Here is a 12,530-nt window from a genome sequence, read left to right on the forward strand (position 1 = left end):
CATTTTTCAGAGGCATTTGCAAAATAAAATGCATAGGATTCACTTTTAGCTTGTGTCAAAGTTTTTCCCTTGCTACACACCCAATCATACATATACTTATTTTTAAAATTTTTTATTTATTTTTCTCTTAAAAGAATTATACGATATAAGAAAAAGAATCCATGCCATAACAAATAAACGATAGTATTTCTTTATAATTATTAAAATAAAAATAAAAGATTTTACAGCCAATAAGATTCATTAGGTACAAACAAAAAAAGACAAGCTTCAACTAAAAAAGCTAGCAAAGAAGTATTTTGCATAGATTTTGATCAAGTAATCACCATCAATCTTTAATTAAGTGCATATGTATAAAAACAACTTGTACATAAAAATTTAAAGAGAGAAGCTCCATTTTGGGCAAAATCTTCTAAATGAGTTATCCATTCAAATGCAGCAATGACTCTAGATTATTTGACTAGAAAATCTTGAACAGTTTGACTTTGACAAGTTGATGTAATTACACCATAATGACATAACTTCGACAACCAATCTCCTCGATAGATCTATGGTAAATATTTCAAATAAAATAGAAAAATATGATCTAATAAAGCATTTTGGGTAGCAATTGAAGTTCATCTAGTCTATTTATATTTTTAAATAAAAAGAATTGCTAACTTAATGAGATAAATATGCATTTAGATATGTTAAGATTCTTTTGGCGTGGGTCGATATACATGTGGATGAAAAGGAAGGGTCAAGATGGACAATATTAATAAAGAAACTGTTAGAATTTGTGTATTCCCAAGAGGGGGGGGGGGTGAATTGGAATTTTAAACTTTTCTCCTAGGTTAAGTCAGAAGTCAATATGATTTGGTAACCTAGGGTCTTTCTATATAATCCCAAATGCGCATATAAATATAAGAAACGTAAATTAAATTATGCGCTTCATTCAAACTATAGCATACACGTGTAGAAATGTAAATTGCGGAAATGTAAAGAACACGCACGAAATGTTATTGGGGTTCGACTAACTGTATCTACATCCCCGCCTCTAACTCGCAAGCCCAAGGATTCCACTAAAAGCTCACTTAACGGGTGGAGCGGCACTGATTACACTTAGGTCAATTCAAGGGGCTGACCTTAACCAACACGTCTTACTAGGATGATGCACCTAACTTTCCTAACCGAGTCTAAGCTAGTCCGGGGCTATTTATCAGGGCTAGTCTCCCTCTTCAAGCCCGTGTATGGAATACAACAATATGTTCTCAATAATGAAATTGGTACAGTGATTATGCTTTCATGTAAAGCAGATGTGTACCCAATCTATGCAATCACATACATCACCATATGATATAAAGAAGTAAGCTCAATGTAGTCTTAGATGTCTACTCTCAAATATGTATACAAGCTTTGTAATCAGTTCGTGAGAGTGCAAATAATATGATCTTTGCATCACACAATATATTCAATCACAATGCTCAAACAAAGATATTAGTCAAACTTCATATATCTCAACAAACGATATTTCTCAATACATAAGCCTCAAGAGGTGTATAGATTTTGTTTGCAAAAACGAGTTTGATATTTGTGTTAAAAAATAATATCACTCAAGGAATATTGCAACAAAGATTTTTGACACATAATCAAATATCTCTTCAAAGATTTCTCAAAATGAAATACACTAGATATTTGAAAATGATTTGAAAGTATTTAAGCAACCAAAATCATATACGAACTTCTTAAGATATTGCAATGATTGTGCAATACTCAGAAGTTCAAATGAAGTCTTCTTAGGAAAGACTCATTAATAAAGTCCCCTAAGAACACTTGAGGTTTTGCTCTCAAATAAAACAATTTCAAAACAAGCACGATCTTGAGAGAGCAAACCTTATAGAACAACAACACTCAAATCAAACTTACAAAGGATTTTTGGCAATATGGCAAGGTAAGAATGAGTGTAGGGATCCTAAAAGTGAGTAATAGAAATTTTGGAATTAAGAGAAAATTCATTAATCAAGTTTGCTAATCTTCTTGCTAATCAATCCAAATGAAGGGATATATATATAGACTTCCCCCTGATTATGGCAGTTAAGGACACATGGAATTATTATAAAAATTTTAATATTATTTAATTAAATTAACCCCATTTAAAAATATTAATTGCGGTAAAATATTTGGGGCAACCCGAGAGCACTGGTGGACTGAAGGAAGTTCGATTAACCGAGTTGCTTAAGGTTTGGTCGACCGGGTAAGAAATGAACTACAAGTTCGGTTGACTAGACATGGAAGCTTTTTAGCACGGTTCGGTCGACCGAGAACCATTTGAACTAGATAGTTCGGTTGACCAGATCGTTGAGTTCCACACGTGGGAACTTGGTTGACCAGGTAGTTGGCATGAAATTTTGGCACGGTCGACCAGAAGGTCAATATGTTGATTCCTAGGGAGTTCGGTTAACTGGGTATAAATGAATTGGACAAGTTTGGTCGATCGGGCTGTGGTCAAACTGTTGACCCGGTCCCAGTTCGGTCGATCGGGAAGATTTTGTACTAACAATTACGGTCGATCAAACATGCATATTTTGTGCATTTCAGTCATGTTTAAGCATGCAATCACCCTATTCAAATGACCATACATATATGCATGAGTGAGTATCCTAGGGTCATTTCTAGGTTCTTTTTAGTTTGAGCTTACTTAACAAATCATGCAGATGATGCATATGATTATTACAATCAAAACCCTATTTACTATTACAGACTCAGACTCTTAAAGAATAATGAAATTAAATATAGTATAAATTAGGTCTTCAACTTTAATTCCTCTTTGTGCTATCATTATGATCTGCCAATTAGAATACGTGCACATAACCTCAAACATGCATCAAATACAATAGGTATTTGTCATTATCAAAACGGGGCGTGACCTATAAGGTTAATAGAAACTAAGAGATTGACAATGCTAGGATCGGAGGAGCCCATGGGTGGACTTGATACACATGGGTAAATACCAACTTGATCTAAAAGCTTAAGCTTATTGGGTCTTGGGCCCACCCATGTATATAAGCCTCCATCATCCACTCAAATTTTCCAATGTGGGACAAGCTCACAAGTGGAATTCTCAACAATCTCCCCCTCACTTGTGAGTTCCAACTACTCTCTTTTGAACAGAAACCGTCTCCCTTATGGGAGTAAACCCAATTTCCCAATAGTTGCTCAAGTGAGCCTTACCACTAAGGCCTTACGTGCCTCGAATTGCATTCCACGTGTCTCTGAATCAATCCTACCTCTCACATCTTAGCCCTATTCGGATTCATCCCCAGCATATATGATCCTTATTGGTTTCGGCCACACACTTGATCCTCCAACTGTTAGCATGTCAGGAGAATTAGTTTCATGTCTCAACTTTTTACGATGTCGCTCACCTAGAGTTACTAACCGTCGGCTCTAATACCACTTGTTAGGACCGGCCAATAGGTGGATTTAATACATATGCGTGAGCACCAACTTGACCCAAAAGCTTAAGCCTATTGGGTTTTGGGCTTGACCATGTATATAAGCCTCCGTTATCCACCCAAATTTTCTAATGTGGGAAAAGCTCACTAGTGGAATTCTTAACAGACGGTTGGAAATGTAATAGTTATGAAGTTTAAAAGATTGAAAAATTAATTTGAGAGGAAAAAAGTTGAAGCATGTAACATAAAGAGAAGAGTTATAAATCTATGTGACAATTTAATCTCCTTAATTAGAAACACTTTATAATTAAATTTAAAATAAATATATTTGTAAGAATATTATTATCATTAAGACATTTGTCACAAGTGGGTGAAAATGGAAGGGCTTGACATTCAATTTGGGTTTTGGGGTGCATGTGTAATGAAGGGTAAATTTGTCATCATGGTTTTTATTCCAAATTAAATTAAAAATAAATATATTTGTAAGAATATTATTGTTGTTATGAGACTCGTTGAAAGTTGACTACCATGAATATGATTTTGATTTTTAGGAGTAGTTTTATGGGCAAAGATGGAAAGGCATGACATTCAATTTGGGCTTTGGGATAAATAAGAAATTTTGAAGTTTTTTACACCAATTTTAGATTCCTTGGAAATTAACTAGTCTCAACCTATTGAGTTGTCAGTAATGAGCTCTAGTCATCATAAATATAATAAAAAATGAAGTTCTTGTTGTATATAATTTGATTCGCATAATTGTTTGTATTCTAATATTGTCTTCATGTAGTCATATCCTGGAATTTTTGATTAAAATTAATCTCAATTAGATGTCTATCTACTTTTAATTATGACTTTGAGAATACTAAATTTCTAAGAATACCCAAAACTAAATCAATAGTCAAATACTTTAGTTGAGTTGTATAAAACTCAAATTCAAATATATCATATTGATTAATAATGCTTAAATCATATAAAAGATTTAATATAAGTATAATAATAATCAAAAACGAAGAGATCAATACAAATCAATTTTCACGATCACTTGCCAATATTATTAGTAATAGTTCTTATTAGCTTATTGGGAAACTTTTTTTGTTACTTCTTATAAGTCTTCTTAGGCTAACTTTGTATGAAGTTTGTGCTTCTCATGAAGCTTCTTATGGGACTTCTCATTAAACTTATGAATTTTTACACCTCTAAAATATTTCATCACATGAAATATTACTTATTTTGTCAATTTCAAACTAATAATTAGAACAACAAAATAATTAAACACCCACACCACATAGATTAAGTAGCCGAGGCATACAAATAATTCAATCCTAATGGGAATTGTGGCGTAGCCGTTGAAGCGAGGCATTCGGATAAGGGGGATTCAGAAATAGAAGTTGAGAGCAGAGAGAGATGTCAGCAACAAAAATGGCGACACTAGGACTGATGGACTGCAGTAATCACCCGGTGTTCCCTCTCAAATTTTCATTAACCTCTCTCTTCGTCAAACCGCACTACCACCACCACCACCACCACCAACGCTGCCACCGGGACCACCGCTACCGCTGCCGCCACCGCACCGCCAGCATCATTGCGTCAGTTCACCGCAGAAACTTGATAGCTCAAACAACGGCACTCTCCCTCTCGCTTTACCCTCTCATCCTCTCCCCGCGGAGCGCGAGTTTCGAAGAACCTCTCCTCGCCGAATGGGAACGCGTCTCCCTCCCCATCGACCCCGGCGTCGTCCTCCTCGACATCGCCTTCGCTCCCGACGACCTCAACCACGGTAGTCCTTTTCCCCAAAATTCATCAATTTCCTTGCTTTTGAAGTTTCGGTTGTTTTCGCTTTAGCTACTCCGGTGCGAGTTCGTTATTATTTTTTGATGTAGTTGTGACTGCACTTAAGAGCTCGGTCGATCCTAGTGTCGATTTATGAAGCAAGGAAGAAGCATCCAAGAATTGATTAAAAAAGACGCAAATGCGAGGGAAAAAGTGCTCCTACAATGCTGACTAAAATATTCGTTACTGTGAACTTTTTAGGGATCGTTTGTTCAGTTTAATTACTAATTAATCTCATTTTGTAAATAAATACATTATTTTTTTAAACAAACATAAATGCCTATTAAATTGCACGGGGCATTACAACAAATATATTATTATTGTTTATTTATTTAATTGTGCAAATTGGGCATTATAATAAATATATTTTTTTCTGTTTATTTGTTTAATTGTGCAAATAAATTTTGATTGGTTGTTGAAATATTTTATATATTTTTACTTGAAGATTCCCAGAATTTAATATTGGGGTTTTGGAGGCCCTTTATCTACTTTTATACAAGGGATAATTATGGTTATAATTTATTCAGGATCTGTTTGACTGGGGCCTGGAATTGGGATTTGTTCGCCTCAAGTCCAAATACAGAGTTTATTTATTTATTTTTCTTTCACTAAACAAAGAAATTTATTAAGAAAATGAGGAGTACAAAAGGGAGGACAAGACATCAGACTAATCAAACGAGTATTATAAAAGAATAAAAAGGTGAAACAAAATAGAGAAACCATTATTTAAGTGAAGTCCTCCAGAGTCCAGTCTCTTTGGTTGCTTTATGTACCAGCCATTCCGGTATTGACTTGAAATTAGGAAGAACCCTAAGTGTGCCAAATCAGTTTCATAGTTACAGCAGTACTTTAAGTCACCTTTTCCAGATCAAGTCTAGGTCCCCACAACCAAAAGCAGACATAGGTTTGTATTACTTGTTTAAGTTCTATGTTGATGTTACTATTTCATCATTATTTGGTGTTAGAGCTTCTATTTTGTAAATTGTGTAATTATAATCAAGGCATTCTATAATTGTTCAATTTTGCTTCAATTTATGTGAAAAAATGAAGAACTAGTTAAAATCATTATGATTTGATTTAGTTGCTTTCATTACAAGGATGATTTTTCCTTTTGGATATATGCACTTAATTTTTTTTTAAGAAAAAAATAATTCAGGGCTTTGCTTGTCGAAGAGGAAAATTTTGCACATGTGGACTCCCCCCATGCGCCCCCCTCCAAAAAAAAAAAACATTGCTAGTTGTAGGAAATAACACATTTTCCTTGGACTCATGTTGGAGGACTGGCTAAGATTAATGAGGTATTAAATGAGAACTTTATTATAGAAAGTTCTCAATGAACTGATTTTCATAAAAAGAAGGATAAAAAAGAGTTTGAATGTGTTGAATTTTCTTGAAGCAAACTGAAGAGACATGGTGAAGTTTCCTAAAGCTCCACAGGAACAGTGTTACTTGAAGAAAGAGATGATTTTGTATTAAGTAAAAAAATGGTCAATAAAGAAAAATAGGGTCCTTCTACTTTGTTCATAAGATGCATACATTAATTACAGCTTGCTCGTGAAAATGGTTAACTATTTTAAAATTGAGGTAATATGTTTGCCTCTTAACTCATATATATATTGCATCCCCAAAAGTAAGAATAATTAAAGAATGTTTAGAGCTTAACTCTCTTGGAGAATTTTTCTTTAAGCACCTTCTTAATGCTCCATTCCTGTCTAAACTGCCTCGATCTCCTTACCTCCCTCAGAGAATCAGCTGCCAACTGGCTTAGCTACCGGGAAAAAAGTTTTGAAACTGTTAAGATTTGATTAGAAATGAATGACCTATAACTTGAAGATAGGTATCTCACTCTATTTATAAATTATAATACAAATTTAAATACATTCTAATGACAATAATACCCTTACTAAATCTCACTAATTAACACTAACACACTCAATAATGATAACAAATACTAAAAGACATATATAACCTCTTACACTCCCCCTCAAGTTGGAGCATAAATGTCATAAGCTCCTAGCTTGTTACAAATGAATCTAACACGACCACTCCCCAATGCTTTGGTAAACAAATCAGCAAGCTGCACGTCCGACTTCAAATAAACGGTTGTAATGACCTTTTGCTCAAGTTTCTCCCGAACAAAGTTGCAATCAACTTCAATGTGCTTTGTCCGCTTATGAAAGATTGAGTTAGAGGCAATATGAAAAGCAACTTGATTATCACACATTAACTTCATAGGCTGAGAATGCGGAAAACCCAATTCTTCCAACATGTTCTTCAACCAGACAAGTTCACAGGTGGTGCAAGCCATAGCTCTATATTCTGAATCAGCACTTGACCTTGCCACCATAATATGTTTCTTACTTTTCCAAGAAACCAAATTACCACCAACGAAGATACAGTAGCCGGTGGTGGATCTCTGATCACAAGGTCAAGCCGAATTTGCATTTGTATATCCATGGATATAAGTGTGACCTTGATCACTATATAAAAGACTTCTCCCAAGTGGCCTTTGAGATATCTCAAGATGCGAATCCCAATAACTTGTCCTCAGAGAATCTAGAAATTAACTCACAACACTTGTTGCAAAAAATATATCCGGTCGAGTAATTGTGAGATAATTCAACTTTCCAACAAGTCTCTGGTATTGTTTAGGATTAGGTAGCAAATCACCCATATCCGGTATTAACTTGCTGTAGAATCCATGGGTGTATCAACCAGTTGAGATCCCAACAAGCCAGTTTCATCTAACAGATCAAGAACATACTTCTTTATGACACAACAGTTCTGATACGAGATCTCGATACTTTTATACCCAAGAAGTATTTCAACAATCCCAAATCTTTGGTTTGAAACTTAGTTTGTGGAAAAAGTTTGAGACTCTAAATACCTTTATCATCATCACTTGTAATAGCAATATCATCCACATAAGTCACAAGAAGGACCCTACCTGATGAAGTATGGCAATAAGACACAAAATGATTCACAACACACCATCGAAGACTAAACTCAAGTACGACAACATTGAAATAGCCAAACCATGCTCTCGGAGACTGTTTTAAACCATATAAAGCCTTCTTCAACCGACACACTTAGCCTAACTCCCCTTGAGCAACAAACCTAGGTGGTTGCTTCATATAAACTTCCTCCTCAACATCACCATGCAAGAAGACATTTTTTACATCTAACTGATGCAAAGGCCAGTGACAAGTAGTAGCTAATGAGATGAATAGACATACTGATGTAAGTTTGGCAATCGGTGAAAAAGTATCAGAATAATCTAGACCATACACCTGAGTGTATCCTTTAACAACACGAGCCACAGAATCATCAGGGTTGATTTGCACGATGTAAACCCAGCAACAACCAACCACAGACTTGTCGGGAGGAAGAGGTACCAAGTCCCAAGAACCATTGTCATGTAAAGCATTCATCTCTTCAACCATAGCACCCCTCCACCTTGAATGGGTTAAGGCTTCCGAAACAAATTTAGGAAGGGTAGTAGATGACAAAGTAGTGACAAAACAATAATAGGAGGGTGATGAGGAGTCATAAGAAACATAGTTGGAAATGGGGTGTTGAGTACATGTGCATTTACCTTTTTGAATAACAATAGGAGGATCAACATCATGGGAAGTATGATCATCAGACGAGGAGACCAAAGGTGTGGTAGTAGAAGCTAGAGAGGACTCTCTTCCTTGGAGCCACCATCGGGAATGCACTTGCAAATTAGGATGATCAAGGTGATGAGAAGTACTCAAACTACATGGAGACTCAGATGATTGGTTGGGCAAGAACAACAACGTAGAATCTGGATGATTAGGCAAAGGAAGAGACTCATTGAGCTTAGAAGCGCTCAGTGACTGGGTGTAGTAAGGTGTAGCAACTCAAAGAAGGTAACATTGGCAGGAACAAAGAAGCGATGCAGCACAGGACTGTAACAACAATATCCCTTTTGAGTATACGAGTAGCCCATAAAGATACATTTTATAGCATGAGGATCCAACTTATCTACCGTAGGAGTTAGTTGATGAACAACGGACACACACCCAAATATACGAGGAGGAAGAGAAAATAAAGGTGAATTAGGAAAGAAAATGTAGTACGAAAAACACTAAGAACAGAGGATGACATTCTGTTGATTAGATTACAAGTAGTAAGTACAACACCACTCCAAAACACTTTAAGTACATGCATTTGATGAAGTAAAGTGCGAGTGATTTCAAGAAGATGTCTATTTTTTTGCTCTGCTACCCCATTTTGTTGAGGAGTGTGGACACATGATGATTGATGAACAATACCAAACAGAGTCATATAAGTAGTGAATTGTGTACTAAAAAACTCTTTAGCATTATTACTTCGAAGTATTCAAACTGGCAAACTAAATTGAGTCTTTATTTTAGAACAAAAGGCACAAAATACATGAAATAACTCAGAACGATCTTTTATTAAATATAACCAAGTCATTCTTGAATAATCATCCACAAAGGTTACAAAGTATCATAAACTCAACTTGGACACGACCCTACTAGGACCCAATGCATATGAATGAACTAGCATAAAAGGGCTTGCAGCCCGTTTATTGACCTAGGAAGCAAAAGAAACACGATGGTGCTTTCCCAACGGACAAGACTCACAATCAAGACCAGGCACAGAACTCAAACTAGGAACAAGACATTTTAATTTTTCCAATGAAGGATAACCCATGCAACAATGAATTAGGAAAGGTGTGGCAACAGTAGTGTAGACGGTAGAAGGAGATAGCGGCTCAAGATGATAGAGCCCACAAGCTTCATGCCCTCTGCCAATCGTCATCCTTGTCTTCAAATTCAGGATAAGCACAAAATTAGGGAAGAGTGTCACTGCACGTTCATGGATTTAGTAATTTTGCTAACAGACATAAGATTGAAAGGAAATTTGGGAATATATAAAACCAAAGGAAGAGAAATAGAAGATGTGGGATTTACAGTCCTAGTTCCCTTGATTGCAGTAGTGGATCCATTAGCAAGAGTAACACAAGGACTAGGACGAGAAGTAGTGGATGACAGACATACTGTGTGCTTACTTGTTTGGGCAAGAGATGCAATGGGAAGAGAAGCATGTGGTGATGCTTGATACTGCTGGAACTTGGAATACTCTTTCTTTGACCTAGAGATAGTACATTGCCCTCACTCAACCCCAAAGGTGAGGAGGCGATGGTGGTTGTATTGGCTGCCCCCAAAGGTGTGAAGTCAGTGGTGGCTGCATTGGCAACACGTGAAGGTTTGCCATGAAGATCCCAACACTGCTCAATACTATGATTATTTTGTCCACAATTTGTACACTTGCGAGAAGTACCTCTGCCTTGCCCATCTCTATCACTACGACTACTTGAATCACCGCGATAACTTTTGCAGTTGTTTGGTAGAGAACTAGAATCACTCTGTGTAGCAAAAGCTGTCCTCTCAGAGCAAAATGTAAGAGCTGGAGAATGCGTGCTAAAGGAAGAATTAAGGACACGAGAATAAACATTAGCAAATGATGGCAGCTCGGCACTACTAAGTATCTGGGACCAAACTGCCTCAAACTCAGGTCTCAAGCCTGCTAGAACACAAAGAACTATCATCTGCTCCCTCTGCTTTTGCATCTCATGAACGTCGGCAATTATAGGTTGCACGATGTTAAGCTCCTCATGAATATGTTTCATCTCTCCAAAATAATATGCAATGTTCCTATCTCCTTTTTGTAACTGAAAGTACTCTTGGGATAAATCATAGATACGTGTAATGTTGCTGGAGTAAAGAAATTTGGCATAATCCCAAATCTCCTTGCACGTATCTAGATGCATACACATCTGTGCAATCTGTGGCTCCATCGAATTCCATAAAAGGGAAACAATCAAGGCATCTTCCTGAACCCACGGATCTTTTCTCTTCTCATTAGAAGAATCATATTGGAGCAAGTGGTCAGATTTCCCTAATCTTGCTAAATAAATCCGAACTTTTGAGTCGTTATTTGTGGCAGTGATGTAGGAAACAAATTTTTGTGACTCATAGATTCCATCCCAACACTCACAAATCAGCAATTACACCAAAAACAAGAAGAACAATCAAAACTAATTTGGACAATCACAAAATATGTGAAGCACCGACACAACGATGGATGAGGTGAACAATTCACAATGGATATAGCACTGCCACAGCACTCACAAATCAGCAACCACACCAAAAACAAGAAGAAAAATCAATAATCGGAACAATCACAAACCATGTGAAGCACTTACACAACCACGGACAAGGTGAACAACTCACCGACGGATATATCACTGCCACAACCTCACAACTGAACATACGAATGCAAAGGAAGCCTTCACAAACCGTGAACAGAAATTAACGGAATACCACGAGTGCATGGTCAAAAAAGGTTGAATTTTTGGGCAAAAAACTGGCCTAACAGCTTGATAATATAGTCTAAGAAGGAATCGGAGCATGGCAGAAGAAAAAAAAAAAAAAGAGTGGCTAGAACTGCTGTCAAGTGCCGGCACGTTGAGTCGGCTCTGCCAGCATTTGGCCGGCGCGTGGAGTGCCCTTCGGCGATGAGGTTTTGTGGGGTGGGTCATTTGGGGGGGGGGGGGGGGTCTGATTATGGGTATATGATTGGTTTTGTGAGTTAGTATGGGATGGAGGTGGATTAGGGAAGAACAGCCATGAAATGGTGTTTTTTGGCGATGATTGAAGGAAATAGGGTTTAGATCGGATCATGCTTTGATACCATGTTAGATTACCACTTTACTTAAAAACTTAAGCTGTTAGGTTGTGCGCCAACAATGTATATCAAGCTTTAACACTCCCCCACACGTGCAGCCCCACAGCACGTGAAGAGATAAACGCATGATTGATAACACCCAATCAAAGGGAATACAATAATTTTTTTAAACATGAAACAATAAACGCGGGCAACAAGACTAGAATCTAGGACCTCCTGGTAACCAACTTTGATACCATGTTAAGATTTGATTAGAAATGAATGCAAAACTTGAAGATAGGTCTCTCCCTCTGTTTATAATACAAATTTAAATGCATTCTAATGACAATAATACCCTTACTAACTCTCACTAATTAACTTACTAACACACTCAATAATATAATAATACTAAAAGATATATATAACCTCTAACAGAAACAACCATTTTTTGATTGAAACAACTTGAAGATTTTTTTTTTTTTCCTTTTTTTGTTTTGCTGCTCATTTGCTCATACAGGATGGGCATAGAATTACTCATGTCATTTATTG

The 12,530-nt window shown here is 36.6% G+C and overlaps 1 protein-coding gene across 2 annotated transcripts in view; it reads left to right on the plus strand.

Annotated features, from left to right (window-relative positions):
- The first annotated feature begins 4,569 nt into the window (after window positions 1-4,569).
- LOC131152726 (photosystem II stability/assembly factor HCF136, chloroplastic) overlaps window positions 4,570-12,530 on the plus strand; it is a 77,992-nt gene continuing 70,031 nt past the window's right edge. Inside the window, exon 1 of one of the 2 annotated variants that reach the window (XM_058104560.1) lies at window positions 4,570-5,208. In XM_058104560.1, coding sequence (XP_057960543.1) covers window positions 4,836-5,208 — 373 coding nt within the window. In that variant the 5' untranslated portion in view covers window positions 4,570-4,835. The remainder of the gene's footprint in view (window positions 5,209-12,530) is intronic. The other variant, XM_058104559.1, reaches the window with a different exon arrangement.

The sequence above is a fragment of the Malania oleifera genome, chromosome 4 (genome assembly GCF_029873635.1).
Source record: "Malania oleifera isolate guangnan ecotype guangnan chromosome 4, ASM2987363v1, whole genome shotgun sequence".
NCBI classification, from domain to species: domain Eukaryota; kingdom Viridiplantae; phylum Streptophyta; class Magnoliopsida; order Santalales; family Ximeniaceae; genus Malania; species Malania oleifera.